Here is a 17,917-nt window from a genome sequence, read left to right on the forward strand (position 1 = left end):
ATGCGTTCCCCTGGCCCCGCCTCTGCCCTGGCAATGCCCACACTCCCCATGGAGGACATGGCGTCGCCAGGCCCGCCCCTTCGTGCCTGCGCGGAGCCGCCTCCCTTTAGCCTCGCCCCTTCTCCCCACTCCCCTCAGGGCCACCATGATGGCAGCGGGGGCCCCGCGGCTCTGGCCGCTCCTCCGGGCCCTGCGGGCTCAGGTGAGGCGGGAAGGCGGGTGGGGGGGACCTCGGGGGTGGCGTCACGCCCACGTCGCGGCCTCACTCCACCCGGGGGGTGTGAATCCGGCGGCTCTGGGGGGGGTTGGGGCCCTCCCTCCCCTCTTCCCTTCCCCTTCCTCGCCGTTCCCTTCCCCGTCCTTCCCGGGGGGCACCGGGGGCCAGGACGTCCCGGCGAGCGCCCCGACTGCGGGTTGCGCGGATTCAGCCCCCCCGCAGCTGGTCGCTGCCCCCGCGGGCCTCGGCCCGGCGCTGGCGGAGCCGCTGGAGGCGGGGGGGGTGCGGGCAGGCGGGCGGCCTCGCGCTGCCCACGCACCAGCAGCGGCAGTGGGGCCAGGCGGGGCCCAGCGTCCCTGGGGGGCAATGGGGCGGTCAGGGGTAGCCCCCAGGGAGCCCCCCCACACCTGCCCCGAGGCAGCCCCCACAAATCCCCACACACAATCCCCCACAGGGGCGTTTCACGGACCCACCAGAGACACCCCTGACCCCACAGAGACAACCCCCCGACCCCATAGATTCCCCCCCCCAGCCCCACAGATCCCCCCTCCCAGCCCAATAGAGATACCCCTGGCCCCACAGATCCCCTGTAGCCCCACAGAGACCCTCCCCAGCCATACAGAGACCTCCCCCCACCCCACAGATCCCCCCTCAGCCCCCCAGAGAACACTCCAGCCCCACAGCGACCCCCTCTCAGACCCACAGAGCCCCACACCCCCCCCCCCCTCCCACCGACGGACATGCCCCCCACCAGGGCAGCCCCACGTGGAGGTGCAGGAACTGGAGGAAGTTTTGCACCAGCCCCACGGGGGTGTAGGCCCCCAGCCCCAATTCCTCCAGCCGCTCCTCCCCCTCCACACCCACGGTAGGAGGGGGGGCTCTGCCCCACAGCTGCGGGGGGGGGAAACCGAACCCACAGCAGGGGGGGTCCAGACTGAAACGAAGAAATTCACTCAACAGTCAGAATCCGATATAACCGTTCAGCAGGAATTCTTTATCAGCAGCGCTGGGGTCGCCCTGGGGATTCTCCACCATAAGGGCTCCCACCAACTAGCGGGGGACATCAGTTTACGCACACACAAATCATACATATTCATAAATTTCCTGGAAAGGGGTGTCTTATGATAATGAGTTCCCGGGATTCATTTACACAGTCTGAGCATGCGTAGTGAAAATAGAGTGAGGGGCTTCGGTGGTCGTGGTCTTCATCACGGTGTCGGCTCTTTCCGGAGCACGTGCTGTGAGGTAAGGTCCAGGTGTCTTCTTCCTAAATCAGCAAGATCACCCTCCCTCGATGGTATCTCTGGGTGCTTTTGTTCGAGTTCCCCTTATCTCAGTTTGCCCAAGTGCCCACTGAAGGCTGCTACCAGTGAGTTATATGGGGAGCGTTTTACTTTTGTCTAGACAGACAAAGAGGCCGAGGGAACACAGCTGAGGAGTCACTGGGCAACAAACACAAGCAAAACTTGCCTGCAGCACAGTTTAGACTTAGCCAGAAATTCACTGGTTTGAGCCCTTTCAAGACCCACAGCGGGTTCTGTTTGCCCCATGGTGGCTGTGGGGGATGGGGAAGCTGCCTGGGAGGGGGAGGAGAAGGAGGGTTATAGGGGGGTCTGACCCACAGTCCCCCCACCTCGAGCCCCCACCCTACCTCTGCCCTAGAACCCCCAATCTGCCCCCCCAGAGCCCCCAATCTGCCCCCCAGACCCCCAACATGTTCTCCCAGAGCCCCTGTCCTGCTCTGTGCCCCCTCCAGACCCCCAATCTGCGCCCCCAGACCCCCAGTGTGCCCTTCCAAAATCCCTGTCCTGCAGCCCCCCCTGAGCCCCCAATCTGTCCCCCAAACCCTCTGTCCCCCCCTCACCTGGGCGTCTCCAGGCCCAGAGGGGCCCCCGCAGTGTCTGGGCAGGGGAAGCAAAGGGGTGGGGGGGGGGCACATGAAATCACAGCCCCCCACATGACATCATCAGCACCCACCCCTCCCACCCCCAGGGGCAAAGCCCTCCCTCTGCAGAGCCCCAGCACGGCCGTGACATCACCACGGAGGGCAACACTCGCAAGGGAGAAGTGGCAGAGGAGCGTAACGCCACCGCTGGCCATGACGTCATTATAGACTTTAAAAAAAAAAAAAAAACCAAAACCAGGAAATGACCCCTACTAGGTCCTGCCCCTCCTCCTCACTGTCTCCACCTGGCTTGTCCTCGAGGTGTGGTGGGATGGGGGGGGGGGGGTGGGGAATATGGGAGGTTTGTGTGGGACCTACAGGTGGGGGACATGGGGGTTTTGGTAGGACCTACAGAAATGTGTGGGGTTGGGGCACACAGAGGGGTTTGGGTAGGACCTACAGAAATGCAGGTGGCACCAGTGCAGTGAAGGTAGAACCCAGCTCTTGGGGTCACCACCCCTGAGAGCCCTGTGCAGCCCAGGGACACGGAGGCTGCTGCAGGCACAGAGCAGGAGATGGGCTGGGGCAGCTCTTGGGCTGCGTGGGAGGGGCGGTCGCTGCAGGGAGTTGCAGAGGTTTGGGGTTTTTTCTTGTGGTGTGGGAACAGTTTCCGTGTGTTACAGACACCCAGTGCCCCCTGCTTAGAGTGACAAGCGTTCTCCTTCCCATCAGCTCTTCAGTGACGCATCGAACCAGCAGCTGCTCACCAACAGAATTCAGATTTCCTGGGCCAGGTCGCGGGAGAACTGGAGGTAAGAAAGGCTCCACTTCCTGCGCTGCTCCGGGGTCATTCACAGCTCTGCTCTTTTTTCCCTCGGGGAAAGCAGAGCCTGGGGCAGAGGGTAAAACTCTGCAGGCGTGGGAAGCTCGGCCTTGTGCTGGTGACCCACGGGGTTTGTGTGCTGCTGGTGTCTGGGCTGGAAGGGCTGAGGTGGGGACCCTCTGAAGAGCCCACGCTGCCCCAGACCCAATCTGACAGACCCACAGCAGAGTGCAGCTCTTGCTTTCGTATTTCTCAGCAGCTCTTTGTCCTGCTCCTTCCCAGAGCTTTGACCTGCAGGAGGAGGGTGACAGTCTGTCGGGGGAAGAGGAGCTGCCCTGAAGAGAAGCCCCCGTCTGCCTCAGCCCTGCACCCTGGGACTGTTCTTCCCTCTGCTCTGGATCTCTGGGGCTACTCAGAGCTGCCCTTGGCAGAGTGAATCTTCTCAGGCCCCGAGAGCTCTGGTGATGTCGTTACTGCAGGTTTCTTCAAGGCAAAGCTGGCCAGGAGAGAGAAGCCCTGTTTGGGCCTGCAGGGCAGGGTCCTGCCAAGATGCTTTAATGGTCCCTACTGGAGAGAACAATCACTAAATAACTTTTTGTATAAAGCTTTGAGCTCGCATCCTGCTGCCCTTCTGTCAGCAGGCAGCCCAGTTACTGTCCAGTGCCAGCCCAGCTGCCAGCCCTCGCCATCGCCTTCACAGCCAGCGCTGCCTCTGCCCATCGTGATCTCTGCTGCAGAGTTTCTCTGGGTTTCCTTCCCCGTTCTGTCAGGGAGCAGCCAGGGCACTGCTGAGCACGGGGGATTTCTCCTTTCAGTCCCACTAGAGCTGAATCTGGGGGACTCACCCCAGGAGGTTTCTCCTGTCATGCAGTTTCAAACTGTGAGTTACTGTCAGCCATTTACCTTACCTGACTGTAAGCTTCCCTCAATGTGCAGGGTGTGCCCTGACCTACTAGTTAATTCTTGAAGCCTTCTGGCTGTTCCATTCATTTCTTCTTATCTCTGAGGAGAAAATAGCCTCACTCCTCAACCTGTCAAATGGACCCATTGCTCAACTATCAATATGTGTCCCGATCCCAAAGTGTCAGATGGGTGATTTGTCCCCAGCAAAGATGTCATCTTTCCTGCCAGCTTTTACTGCTGCACCATTAACATGCTTCAGAAGTGAGTCAGCTGGTAAAGATGGTGGTGTGAGTATGATCTCTTTCTTGATCCTTCTGCAGAGATGTGTCCGAGCTGAAGGCAGAGCAGAGGAGGCGTTCTGGCTCTACTTGTAAACTGCTCCTGCCTGCACTCTGGCGTGCAGCTCTGGGAGCCCGTCAGCCTGGGCAGACCTGTCCTAAAGGGTCAGGCACAGCAGCAAGCGGGACAGGAAACAAGCCAGAAGACTTGGGAAGTGATGCCCTTACAAGTCAAGGGGGACCTGAAGAAGAGGGAGCTTCAGGACAGGTAAATTTAAACTTTGCTGTTACCAACATTACCTTTTGTGGCTGCTTCTTGGATTCACAGGCGGGCTGTGTTCACGTTTCAAACCCACCCATTCTGCACAGCCTTGTTTCTGTCCCTAGCCAAGCTATGGCCTTCAACAGCACGGGTAGAAAAACACGTCTGACCCATAGAAGCTTTTGTAAGACAGGACTGGAAAAGAGATCACAGTGTATTACAGTGTTTTTGCTGTTACCTGATTGTTGGTGAGAAGTTGTGACCAGCATAAAGAGAGCTGTGTCTCTTGTACAGCCCTTGGTACCCCCAGGGCTGTGCAGAGGAGTTGGGAGGGATTTGCCCAGGGCCATCCTAAGCCCCTCTGTACTGACAGTTCCTTACCAGACTGAGTGCAGAAGTCCTTTGGGGCAGGAAGGGCCATTTTGCAACATCAGGCATATTAACCTGTAGAGATGAACGCTGCCTTTGCTGTATTTTCTGGGCTGAACTTTCTCTGCTGTGCTTCTGGGAGCTGCTTAGCTCTTCAGCGGGTGCTGGTGTGCGATGCTTTTGGAATGGCACGTGGACCTTCTCTTCTCAGGGGGACGGAGCTCTCAGCCTTGCTCGTGCAGTCTCAGAAGCAGAACGAGGAGAAGGAGAAGACCGTGAAAACACTTAACGACACTGTGGAGATTCTAGTATGTTTTACCTTTATTTGGGAGATGGCCCAATGGTTGTTCTCCAGCTTTAGCACAAAGGGGTGTGGTTTCCTCAAGAGAAAGAGCGGTGAGGATGCTGATGTGTGGGAGCATCAGGCACGTGTGAGTCAGCCCAGGGGCAGGCAGTGGCGGGGGAGCTGCAGACAGTTCCAAGGGTTGCACCAGTGCTATTCTGCCTGTGACTAAATCTCTAGGGATCAAAGTTCCTTGGAATTGAAGCTTCATAGCAGCCTGTGAAAACCAGCTGTTGGTCTTTCTCTTCTTAGTTTTTGCAAAGAAGGAATTCAATAGGTGTGGGAAGGGATACACTGGAATCACTAGGGCTGAGGTTTATCAGCACGACGATGCTGCTGAGGCTGGGAATGCTGCAGAGGGGAGCAGCTCTTCCCTGCCTACCCTTTGCTTATTCTATTCTCAGGAAGCAAGTCTGCTAGAGAAAGAATATGAAGCTTCATTGACTGAAAGTGTCAAAGAAGAGAATCTTTCCCTCCAAAAGCTGATAAAAGATATAACAGAGGTGAGTACAGAGTTGGGACCACATCCCTGTAATTTGATTTAAAAGTACTTGAGGAAGGCAAACAACTGGCCCAGGGAATAGATAGATGTGTTTTATACTGTCTGTGTTAACTGCCACTGGCTGTTTAATTATTATACCACTTTTCTGACATCAAACCTGCTATAACTGCTGAGCTGGCTGTCCTGTGACACTTGAGCTAAGTCACTAGAAGTTTCCGTACCTTTGCCTTTCCCGTAAGGTCTCTATTTGACTGTGCTTTGAGTTGGCTACTTGACATTTGTGTTCTAGTGTTGCCTGGAAGCTTCTCCCACCTCCTTGAGCAATGACTCTCTTGTTCTTTAGATTTTTATAAAAGGTCACTGACTGAATCAATGCACTTGCCAACTCTGCTCCTTCACTCTACATTCACTGACCATTATTATCTCCCCAGAATTGCAACTGCTCTAACTGTTTAGGGCTAACTTTAGCTTAGTCCTAAACCTCACTCTAGGGAGGGGGGTTTAATCATCAGATGTTTTACACAGCTTCTCACAAAGTCAGTTCTTTCCCCTTATGTAGTCATTTTTATCCTCTTGTGCTACTGCTCAGAATAAACATTAGCTTTTTCATTGCTGTTTTCCAGTATTCATCAGCTTCCTTCTTCCCTGGGTAGCATTAATATTTCCTTTCATTGCTATTTCCAGTGTTGACCTGGTGCTCCTCGTCTCCGTGGCTCTAAGAAGCTGAAGGAGACTAAAATCTTTCATGAGAGCTTCAAGAAACTGAGCGTTCAGGCAGCCTCCAGCCACTTCACACTTGTTTCTTCTTGTTTGTAGTAGCTGTATTCAGAAACCCCTGGAGCACTTGTGACCGCAGGGACAAAACTTCTTTGTTGACTGAAGAAATGAGAGAGTTGAGTTTTTAATGACTCTAGGGTGAAGTGGGGGAAAAGGAGAAATAGACAAAGAAAATCAAGCAGAATGAGCAGAGAGTGACAGCTTGATGTGGGCTTTCAGGTGGTGTTAGATGAATGTGCCAGCGTGGTCACTGACAGCTCCCAGCAGGCAGAGTCTAGCAACATCCTCTCTTGTCAGAGCTCCGTTGATGCAGAACGTGCCTTTGTCTTGGTTCAGGAAGCGCTGGCAAGGAGGAGAGGAGCAACACAGGTGAGAATTTCTCCTTGTCTTCACCACTGGCCGCAGGCTCAGCTGCTGATGCCTTGCTTATCTTGAAACCTTTCCATTCACTTAGCCAGTTTCTTTCTAGCCATCCCACTCTTGGTACTATATCACCTCACCAGTCTCACCAGCTCTGTGTTCTGCTGCTTTTCTCTCTTTGATCTCCACCCCCTCATCACAACTTTTGCCTTCAGGTGAGCTGTCTCGCTGCTTGCTTCTCTCACAGCTATCAGGAGCCATCTTCCCTGCTCCTTATTGCTTGTTTGTGCTTTTCCCTGCCCATTCCTTGCAGGCCCTAAAAGAAGAGCTCTCTGCCAGGCAGGACTCTATCAGTTTCCTGCTGCACCAGCACAGGCAGCAGGAGGAGAAGTGCCGGAAGCTGCAGCAAAGCCTCGAGCAACTGGAGCAGGAGTGCCAGACGGCCAGCAGCCACCAGCAGCACCTGCAGTCTCTGGTAGAAGCACTCAGAAGGTGAGCGTTCCCTCCTCCTCCTGTGTTCTGGAGGCAATCTGCTTCCAGTTCTGGCAGTTCAGAGGTGTTATGGGCAAAGAACTCGCCTGCCTTCCCCGTGTATGCCCCTGTTTGGCACTTCAGCATCCTCCTGTCACTGCTGTTCCTGCTCTACTGTGAATCCTGGAGACTCAGAGTGACATTGGAATACAAGACGCCTCCCTCTCGACGTGCTGCTTCTCTGAATTCTGTTCTTTAGGGGCCCTTTCCTAGCCACAGCTTCTCAGTGAATGAAGGCAAAAGCCTGCCTGCCTTCCTCTGTCCCGCTCCAGTGACCTTGTGAGGGGAAGGGCAAGTTCTTCCTTACCGTGCTGCCCACAGCGCCAGCCTGGAGCGACTGGAATGGGATCTGTGACTCTTCAGGCCTGTTCATTCTTCTGACTGAGCCTTGTCTCTGCAGTGACTGTGCAAACCTCGAGAAAACCAGGGCAGAGCTACAGCAAGAGCTTGAAGAGGCGGAGCAAGAAGCCTCGTGTCTGTGTCAGAGTAACACTGAGCTGCAGCTGAGGGAAGATGCAGCCCAGGGGAGAGGGTGGAGCAGCAGCAGAGGATGGAGAGAGCGCGTCGTGACCAGGAGCTCCTGTGAGCATTAAAGCTTCCTCTGGGCAGGGGTGGGCGCTGCCGGACGGTGGGAGGCCCCCCTAAAAGAATGGATTTTGTCTGCTCAGCATGTGTAGCACAGACTGGTGAAGGGAGCCCGTGGGCAGGGCTGGCTCCCTGCTGACACACAGCAGAGCTGCCTCCTTGTACTTTCTTTATGGGCCTTGAAAAAAATCATTCCAAAGCTGACCGGAGTAGTTGATGACAGGCCTAAGGTGAAACAAGAGAGGTTCAGGCTGGATTTAAGGAGAACAAAAAATGGAACCATGAAGGCAATCCTGCAGCAGAACGGGTTGCTCAGAAAGGTTGTGCAGATTCCATCCCTGGGAATTTGGAAGCCCCAAGTGGATCGAGCCTTGAGCAACCTGGACTGATCCCATAGCTGACCCCAGGTGCTTTGAGTGGAGACTGGGCTAGAGGCCTCCTGGGGTCCCTGCCAGCCTGAATCATCCTGTCATCTTATGGTTATTGGATTGGAAATTCATACAGATCTCCCCACATAGATTGCAGGCTCTTTCATCATTTTGTTGCCGCAGGCAAGAATAATGGAGAGAATGTTAATCTGGACTTTAAAAGTCTGTCTTATGCAAAGAAGAACTTTGGAAAGTCTGGTATGTAATGTATCAAAAAGGAGAGACAGAGCTAACAGGCAGGAAGGTGTTGGGAGCACCTGAACTTTTTGGAAACCTGTGATTTCTGGAAGCTCGTTTTACTTTCTCAGTGATGAATGTTTCACCTGGGTCAGTGACAAAGACTGATGCAGCGCTAGGCAGGAAATCACAGCATTCTTTAGGGGTAAATAGAAAGCTGTTGCAAATCGTTCCAACTGCCATATCTCAGAAATAGTATGTAATCTTGGTTTTGGAAATGAGAATGTTTTTACATTAAAAACTTGTTTGTCTTTCCCCTTCTCATAGGCTGAAGGACTTAGCTGCACTTGAAGAAAAACATTCTTTATTAGAGAGTGACCTGGTAGTTGCAAGAGAGACACTGGAGGAATCGCACCTTCAGAGGGATCTGCTGAAGCAAGAGGAACATGAGCTTACCATGGCCCTGGAGAAGGTGTGGTCACCTTATTCCTAGGCAGCACTGGTGGGAGAGGGAGTTGTGATAGCAAGACCAGCACAGGTGCTGTTTCTGTCAGTAGAAGACAGTGACAGTGTTGTTCTCCTCCTTGGAAAAGGGTGATCAGACCACTCAGGCTCCTTGGTGCAGTCAGTCCCCACGTGGTTATTGGGAGCGCTGGGCTGGGGGTGTGTCAGAGACACCAAAGGGGATCTGGAGTCGCTGCTTAAAGTCAGGGATTTTCTTGTCTTTGCTTTCATGTTGTTCTTTTGTCTCTTCAGGCAGAGCAGTCAGTGGCAGAGTTGAGAGGGGCTCAGAATAAGCCGAATGCTGAAGCAGCTGTTCTACACGTTGCAGCAGCGAAGATGAGCAGTGTCAGTGAAGCTCTTGCACTGGATAAAGTGCGACTGAACAAACTTGTGTCGCAGGTGAGCAGTTGCCAAAGATCTTGGCGAGTGTTTGTCTGCAGCTGCTGCTGCTTTTCAGACTTCTTGCCTTCAGATGCATGACTGCCTGAATATGGAAATGTTCCTTCTTCTGCCAAAGCCAAACCTTCTCCATGGTAAATCTCACTGTATTTCATTTCCTCTGTGCTTCTGTGACTGCAGCTGGAGCAAGAGAATGAAGTTCTGTCGGGTAAAGTGGCTGAGCTGGAGAGAGTAAGGATCTCTGACCAGGAGAAGCTGAGCTTGTGTGAAAGAACAAATGAAGAGCTTGGTGCAGAGAAAGCCCACCTGGAGCAGCTGCTGAAGAAAGTGGAGGAGCAACAGGAGGGGCTGCAGGTAGAGCTGAGGATACTGGCAGAGGAGAAGGCAGAAACCCAAGAGCAGCTCAGTCAGGTGAGACCAAACACCTGGTGCTTTCCGGGTGGGCTTTTGGCTGCTCTGCTCAGTGAAGCTCCGTCTGTTGGATTCTGCGGTGGTTTTGTCAAGGAGACACTTGGTAGTGCTGGAGGTCAGAAGCTTTGTTTACTGCCTTTTGGAAATGTGCTGATGGCTGGCAGAGCTGTTCTGCAGTTCTCTCAGTTGTCCTCTGCTGCTACAGATGACGTCAATCCACTTGCCTGTGGTGGCCTCTCTTTTGGCTTTTGATAAGCTGCAGAGATGATTTGTCTTGCCCACGAATCTGAGTGAGGTTGCTACTCTCCCATGTGGCAAAAGAAGCAAACAGCGTAGCTCTTCACCCTTTTTCTGAGTCAAAAAACCATGGGGTTGCCTGTTTCTAATTATGCTTTTTGTTGTGAATCTGCAGCTTTCAAAACTCCACTTGTTGGAGCCTGGAGAGTGGGACAAAGCTGCAGGTCAGTGTCTGCTGTCTTGTACTGCGGGAATGAGATCCTGAAATTGTTGAAATTGTATTTTAAGACATACATGCAACTTTGTGGCTGGAAATATGCCTGGGGGAAAAGGATCTGGGGGTGCTGGTCAGCAGCTGGCTGATTATGAGCTGGCAGTGTGCCCAGGTGGCCAAGAAGGCCCATGGCATCCTGGCTTGTATCAACACTAGCGTGGCCAGCAGGGACAGGGAAGTGATCTTGCCCCTGGACTCAGCACTGGTGAGGCCGCACCTCGATGAGTGGGTTCAGTTTTGGGCCCCTCACTCCAAAAAGGCCATTGAATGACTCGAGCGTGTCCAGAGAAGGGCAACGGAGCTGGTGCAGGGTCTGGAGCACAGGTCTGATGGGGAGCGGCTGAGGGAACTGGGGGGGTTTAGTCTGGAGGAGGCTGAGGGGAGACCTCATGGCCCTCTACAAGTCCCTGAGAGGTTGTAGCAAGGTGGGTGTCGGTCTCTTTTCCCAAGTAACAAGCAATAGGATGAGAGAAAAAGGACTCAAGTTGCACCAGTGGAGGTTTAGGTTGGATATTAGGAAAAACTTCTTCCTGGAAAGGGTTGTCAGGCCTTGGCACAGGCTGTCCGGGGAAGTGGTTGAGTCACCATCCCTGGAGGTATTTAAAAGCCATGTGGATGTGGTGCTTAGGGACATGGTTAGTGGTGGGCTTGGCAGTGTTGGGTTAACAGTTGGACTTGCTGATTTTAGAGGTCTTTTCCAACCTAAATGGTTCTGATTCTGTGAGCTGTTAGAGCCTCTTCAGGCTCTGAGGAAGATGAGAAAGAGGTGATCACATGAGACTCTTCACTCTGGACTAACTGATTTTGATACCCTGGAAAAAGAGCTTGGGAGAATCATGTCACTGAAGGAGAGCAGGGAGTTTGTCATCATTTAAATGTCAGTTTCATGATGTACAATCTTGGATATTATGGGATAACTTTGAGAGAATTGTTTGTTTCTGAGGGTCTGTTCTCTGTTAGTCAGTCTTGGAGTCCACGGTATGTTTGGCAAATACCCAGCAGAGGTGTTATATTGAAGAAAAAAGCTGAAAAATCATGGTTAATCTTCAAGTTTGAATACCAGCAAGGTATATTAGACAACTTCTTTGTGTGAAACAAGCAAACAGTGTTGTTGACATGAACTACTGTAGGAATAGAGTCTACCATCTCTCTGGCCACATCAGCCAGACTTTCATAACTCACCCCAAGGGCTGTTTCCCTGCCCAGCATCACCTCATTGCAGCCAATGCACTTGGATCTTTTTCTTTTTTTTTTTCCAGAAGGAGAAACCACGTGTATTTTCACTTTCTTCAGCGAGCAAAGTTGCTTTTGCTCAAACTTTTCTGAAAATTTCCAGCACTGGGATAGATTCTGATAGAATTCCAGTTTGCAAGGTGGCAGATCTGGAAGATGCCGTATTTTTGCGTGCAAACACGTAGTCTGGTGTATTTATGTTTGCTGTGAAGGGGCTGTGTGGTCGCAGGCAGCCCAGCATGGCCTTACTCATCACTTCCAAGTTAACAGTCCCAGTGCCTTTTGGCAGCCCAGGGTATTAGCGTGGATGGAGCAGATGCTCTTAAACTTCCAGCCCGCAGTACAGGAGCTCTTTCTCCTCCAGCTGAGGCAGAAGTGGCACTGGCTGGCTCTGCACAGAACTCCAGAGAAAGGGCTCTAACTGCCTTTTGTTCTGCTTTCAGGTTTACCGCCAGCAAGAGTCAGCTCGCAGCGGTCTGAGCAGCTGCGCCAGGAGTCCTCTCGCCAGGGGCATGCACTGGCCACGGTGTCCAAAGAGAAGGAGTTCCTGGAGCATGAGGAGGCTGCCCTAGAGGTGCGACTGGCAGCCCTGCAGCGGGACAGACAAGGCCTGTCAGAGCAGCTGGCAGAGGCCAGGTAAGGGCGGGGAGGAAGCTCTAGGCAGGACATTGTATAATGGCTGTAATTATAAAGGTGGTAATCATTCCACGAGGATTTACTGCATCCTGTGTGCTTTTCAAATGTTTTCACCTTCCACGGGCAGAAAATGAAAGAATCTTGAGCAAAATGAAAAGAAATATACTATGATTTTAATGTTGTTTTCCTGACAGCTCAAACTAGCAAACATCTCCTGGGCCTCGGGCTCAGGTTTGTGTCCCCCTGCACATTCCTGTGTGAAGTCCAAAGCAAGGCAGCTTGGCTCTGAGTTGGGTAATAATTAAACCCTGCAGGCGTTTGCTGAAACTGAAGTTTCTCTCTGGTTTTGGTTTGTTGTTCTATGCATTTGAACATAGATCTGTCCTTATCAAGTAGTTTGGCTGTTGATGGCTGTTCCATGCAGACGTTGTGAGTAGGACACTGCCATCTAGGGTGGAGCCAGAGGCTGGTGCTGCAGATCTCGAGGGCCTTCTGGTTGGAAGGTAACTCTTGTTACTGTGGTGCAGGACCCAGGGCTGGTTACTCCAGCAGCTGGGAAACCTCTTTTGAATCCTCACGTCTCTGAGGATTCTTGCCCATCACTGATGTCTGTGTCCTGTACTCCTCACCACCTGCTGTTTAGAGACAGATGTCGGGGAGAAGTTACAGAGGGAAGGAGCGAGATTCTGTCCTTCTGCCTTTCTAAGGTCATATGTGACAAGTTCTGCTCAGAAAAATAAAAGAGTTGTTTGTCCTCCTTGTAGGTGTTTTTTAGAAGACTCCTGAACTTGCAGAGCTGTACAAATGATGTTTTAGACATTGTTTCTCATGTTTCCTGACTTTTACACTGTATTACTCCAAAGTACGTCGTTGGGATGGCTGATAAACACCCGTTTTGACTCTGTGTTTCTTGAGAGCTGCTGCTTCTTCTGAGCTCCAGCTTCTCTTATTTGATCCAGCTGAGTTATGTTTGGTCAATTATTGGGCTGTTACTAAACTACTAAATGTTCAGCTCCTTTTTAAAAAAATTTTTTAAAAGGGATACATTATTTTTTAAGAAGATAAATCAGTTATGAAGAGCCTTTGACAATAGATAAAAATTCAGCAACTGTTCTTGCCAGATGTTGTTCTCAAGAGCCTTTTGTTGTCACAGTTTTGGACTCTGTCTTTTCTGTTCTGTTTTAGAGACTGATTCTGTTTATCCTAAAAGGGAGCATGTTTACTTTGGACTGTCAGAGATTGGCACAATCAGAAATATGTGCTTGTTCTTCTTGAAGATACGCCCTCCAGTGTCCATCCAAGCAGTGAAATTCTACTGCTGTGGTTTTTATGGCACCCCCGGCCTAGCGAGGCAGTGCTGTGTGTTGTGGGAACCTGGCACACAGGGCGCTGTGTGAGATCAGGGAGGTCACTTCAGCTCCTGGTTCCAGAACCCTGCGTGTCATACGCAGCAGTTGGTTGAAGTCTGTGGCTGTAAGAATTTGGCTCTGCAGTACTACAGCTTCCATTTTAACGAGCAACAAGTCACTTGGGCTGCTGCCTACTTAGACAGCAACACTTAGAGAAAAGCAGCAAGTTTTTCTCTTGAACTTTCAACAGTTGAAGCTGAAGGCTGCCCGTCTGTCCTTTCAGTGGTCCTTGTTCAGATAAAATCTAGTTCAGGTTTCTTACGAATGCTGCTCCAAGCGGGAGATCTTACTATATCATCTGATGTGTTTCTTGAGTCCCTTTTAAATACAAGGAGTCTGGAAAGTTACTTACCTACGGCTACACTGTGAACAGCATTCACAGGGAAATACTCTTGTTCTGTCCCCCTGCAGAGCAGCTTGGAAGCGCTGATGAGCTGAGGGCTGTGAGCAGAGCCCGGGCTTTTGCTTGTTGGCCCAGACTTTGGGCACAGCTACCCGTGTGTCTGCCAACAGCAATTCCAGATTTGGCCGTTGAGATCAAATTCAGCTGGGCTTTCTGTGTTGTGCTGGGTCATAAGCAAGGCCTGGGCATTCCCCTGGAGGGGCTGGCATTGGTATTTTAAATGGCAGAAATATGCTTTCTGTATACAAGTTTCCTTGCAGCCCATTTTCAGGGGTAGGGATCTTGAATGACTTCTTACTGGAATAACTCTCAGTGGGTGTCAGGAGCAACAAACTCATTTCTCTCTGTATTCACAACTCACAGGTCAGTGGAGGAGACGCTGGAATCCAGCCTGTTTGAAGCTCAGCAGCACTTCTCTCAGCTGGAGTCAGCTTGAAATCCACCTTCACAGAGTCACGCAGGCCAAGGAGGTGATACAAGGTGAGAGCCTCCTGTCTCTGGTGATCCCCCTGCTAGGGAAGATGGTATAAAAATAGCTCTGTGTCCGCAGTGCTTGTGAGGAGTGAAGGAGATGGAGGCAGATCTCTCCTGCACTGGAGTGCAGATGGCGTAAGGTCAGTGAAGTCAGAACCATTGTGTAGACTCTGAATCTTGCCGTTTGTCCTGTTTGCAGGGGCAGTGAAGTGCCTTCAGTGTGAGCTGGAAGCAGAGCGATCTCTAATGAGGCAGGAACGGGAAAACATGGCACAACAGCTCCTGCAGACGGAACAGCAGTATAACAATCCCCTCAAACTGCGGCAAACTGATCATAAAGTGGAAATAAACCAGCTCCTGCAAGACCTGGTAGGAAACAATATGCTTCTGAATTCTTCAAGCAAGCTTTGTGGGCTGGCTTTAGAAGAGTAATAGCCTGAGTGTGTGAAATGGCAGCAACCATCTGTCATAGGTCACACCTGGCTGGGCCAGGCAGATAATCCTGACCCCTAACCCCTTACCCCTAACCCCCAACCCCTAACACCAACCTCCTACCCCTAGCCTGTAACCCTAACCCCAACCCTGACCCCTAACCCCGACCCCCAACCCCTAATCCCTGACCCCTAACCCCTTCCCCAACACCCAACCCCTTCCCCTAACCCGTCACCCCAACCCCTAACCCTTATGCCCAATGATAACACCTAACCCCGACCCCTGATCCCTAACCCCAACCCCTAACCCCGACCCCAAACCCCTCCCCTTCCTCCCTACGCCCTAACCCCCAACCCCTTAAACCCTCCCCCCTCCCCCTCCTCCCTACCCCCTAACCCCTAATCCTAACTGCTACCCCTAACCCAACCCCTAGCCCCTAAGCCCTTATCCCAACCCCTAACCCTATCCCCTGTTCCCCCTAACCCTAAACCTCGTACCTGAAGGCATGTGAAGACCCCCAGGACTCTGCCAGGACAGTAAGAGCAGCCACAGATTCAGCGTGGGCCTAAGGTGAGTTTAGGTGGAGGTTGGGTTCTCCCCACCCAAAGCCTGGCAGGAAAGGGGTAGGATCTTACCAGACTCCTGTCTGCCATGAAGTAGACTCCTCACATTGTTGCCAACTGCAGTCACGGGAACTTTCTCCCTTTCTTTCTGTCCTGTCACTGTTGTCAGAGGTGTTATCTCTGGGCGTGACGCATGTGGAACAGGCCCCTTGTTCCTGGTACTTCTGTTCGTGGCCTGTCTTGTGACTGGGGCATCAGGTCTCTTTCTCACCCTGCAGTCCATCTACATCTTTTCACTGATGGAAAGGGGTGTGAGCTTTGAAAATAGACTCTAAGAATAGAGAGAAATCCTGAGGAGACAGGTGCTAGGAAACAGGCAGCCATGGAGAGAGGAAGGTAACATCTCCTTTTCATAATGGTTGGACTCAATGATCTTAAAGGTCTTTCCAACCTAAATGATTCTATGATTCGTCCACCTGCTGACCCACCTTTTAAGTTCCTTGACAGGACGTGATTTATGGAGAGCACAAAGCCATTGTTGTGCACTGTTGAGGTGGGGGGTTGTGGGAGGGATGAAGCTTCACATTTGTTTTGAGGAGCGTGGCTGGGACTTCACCTTGAAGTCTTTCCCTCCACTCCTCAGGCAAGCGAGCGGGAAGGGCATCATTCAGAGCTGCAGAAGATACTGGAGCAACGGGAAAAAGAGAAGGTGGAGACAGAAGGGGAGCATGAGAAGCAGCTGTTTGATATGAAGCAGAAAGTTGCTACCGTGCGAGCTCAACAAGAGGAGGAACGAACCAGAGTCGACAATGCCAAGCAAGAGGTAAAGACTGTGAAAGGAGAATTTGTGTAGCTTTTTTGCAAGGCTAGAGCCATGGGAGATGTCTGGATGTCGGGCTGTGTGGAGCATGCCCTACATGCTTTCTACATTGAATTTGGTGAGGTGAAAGGCAAGCAGGGTTCTCTTTGGGACTAGGAGTGAGACCTGTCAGAGGAAGCCGGGCAGAAGCATCCCCTTTCAGTTGAGATTTTTGTGCTGCTATTGTTTTTTTAAGACTTACCTCAGAGTATCTTCACAGTCCTCTTTTGATCTTTACTGATACATGCTTATAACCTTAACTCCATTAAAGACCAAACGGAATTTGTAGGACTGAATCCCCATGAGGATGGGGTTTTTGTTTGGGGGGGACAGGGGGGCATGGCAGGATTGTTGACAAATAAAAACAATTTTAAAGACTCCTCTGAAATATTTCTGAGCAGTGAAACAGGGGTGTCTTCTGGGCTGTTTTAAGTCACTTGCTGGTAAGCTCTTTTGTGCCCAGATCTCCTGTGCAACCCTGTCACACAGTGAGAGTCCTCCTTGTGTCCCACCCAAAGTCCTCTTCACGGAGTCTGCCTGGGGACAGCAGTACCCCCAGCTGTGTCTGCAGGTATTGAAATGCCAGGGCAGTGCTCAGAGATGTCAGTGTGTCCCTGTCATGTCAGTACTTTACCAAAGTCTGATGAATACCTTAAAAATTAAGTAATTTTCACCAAACCCCACTTGGAATACAGGAGTTTTCTGAAGGAGCTGCTCGCTTCAGCCCTCTGGCAGCCCTGCATTTTCTCTGCTGCTAACTAGGTGTGAAAGTTGCTGTTGAAAGACAAACAGGACACAGCAGAAGATGAGAGACACCCTCACCAGCAAGGCGAGACATTTGAGAAGTGCCACACACTTTCCTGTTAGGCGTTAGATGTTTGTTGGAGGTTCAGTCACAGGGGGACTGTGGCTGGACCATGTTCATACGGCCAGTCTCACTTAGGAAGCTGTGTCTGCCAGTGGGCAGAGAAGGGCCTGGGAGAGCAGCAACACGGCGCTTTGAGAACGCGTCAGCCCGTCGGTGTTGGAGCCTTGCCACACAAATTCTGTGTGGGAAGTTTAAACCTGTCTTCTCCTTGTTTCTGTGCAGGTCCTGCAAGAAAAGGAGCGTGAGAAGAGTGCTTTGTTAGAGACACTACTTCAGCCTCAGGGAGAGCTAAGAGCAGCCAAGCAGCAGCTGGAGCAGCTCAGGCAGGAGGTGAAAGAGCAGCGCGAGGATGGGCAGGTAAGTCTGACTAGTAGGGTGGGTTGAAGGAACAGGCCGTTGGCAACTGGACGTAAGCTGAGAGAGGCTGAGAGACCCAGGTAACAGAGTGAAGGGCAGTGACAAGGAAATAAAGCCTAAGTGCTGTGACTGAGGAGGCAGGGACTGCTGCAGGCACTGAAAGCCCAGAGCCTGATGAGCTCCAGAGATCAGCAACAGGAAGGAAGTGTTACAGTGGAAGCAGAGCTGGGTAGAAGAGCAGAAGTGGCTGAATGGATGTGATTTTGAGACAGAAAGAAGAGAAAGCTGAACCTGATGGCAGGTCCCAGCAGCTTGCTCTCCATTTGTGTTGGCAGAACATCCAGAAGAACTGCAAGCAGAGCTGCAGGAAACTCAGAGTAAGATCAAGGCAGTGGAGAAGAGGCACAAGGAAGAAATC

The 17,917-nt window shown here is 51.8% G+C and overlaps 1 protein-coding gene across 12 annotated transcripts; it reads left to right on the top strand.

Moving 5' to 3' along the window:
* The first annotated feature begins 135 nt into the window (after positions 1 to 135).
* Positions 136 to 16,197, top strand: LOC141948028 (centrosome-associated protein CEP250-like). Of its 12 annotated transcripts, none has more exons than XM_074879954.1 (11): positions 136 to 202; positions 2,210 to 2,423; positions 2,786 to 2,914; positions 3,208 to 3,485; positions 4,149 to 4,374; positions 4,949 to 5,045; positions 5,485 to 5,583; positions 6,579 to 6,728; positions 7,033 to 7,211; positions 7,651 to 7,832; positions 8,768 to 8,912. In XM_074879954.1, the coding sequence occupies exons 5-11, from the start codon at positions 4,325 to 4,327 to the stop codon at positions 8,770 to 8,772; spliced, it is 762 nt and encodes a 253-aa protein (XP_074736055.1). In that variant the 5' UTR covers positions 136 to 202; positions 2,210 to 2,423; positions 2,786 to 2,914; positions 3,208 to 3,485; positions 4,149 to 4,324; the 3' UTR covers positions 8,773 to 8,912. The 12 variants fall into 12 exon arrangements, with proteins under 12 accessions (XP_074736055.1, XP_074736057.1, XP_074736062.1 ...); XM_074879956.1 differs by having other exon boundaries at positions 2,835 to 2,914; XM_074879961.1 differs by lacking the exon at positions 3,208 to 3,485 and having other exon boundaries at positions 2,835 to 2,914.
* Positions 16,198 to 17,917: the final 1,720 nt, after the last annotated feature.

Source organism: Strix uralensis, chromosome 11 (genome assembly GCF_047716275.1).
Source record: "Strix uralensis isolate ZFMK-TIS-50842 chromosome 11, bStrUra1, whole genome shotgun sequence".
Lineage (NCBI taxonomy): Eukaryota > Metazoa > Chordata > Aves > Strigiformes > Strigidae > Strix > Strix uralensis.

Coding starts and splice junctions, on each gene's coding strand:
- LOC141948028 (XM_074879952.1), top strand. CDS start 7,801: ATGGAGAGAGCGCGTCGTGACCAGGAGCTCCT. Junction 8,913..9,196: donor TTACCATGGCCCTGGAGAAG/GTGTGGTCACCT, acceptor TTGTCTCTTCAG/GCAGAGCAGTCAGTGGCAGA. Junction 9,755..10,166: donor CCCAAGAGCAGCTCAGTCAG/GTGAGACCAAAC, acceptor GTGAATCTGCAG/CTTTCAAAACTCCACTTGTT.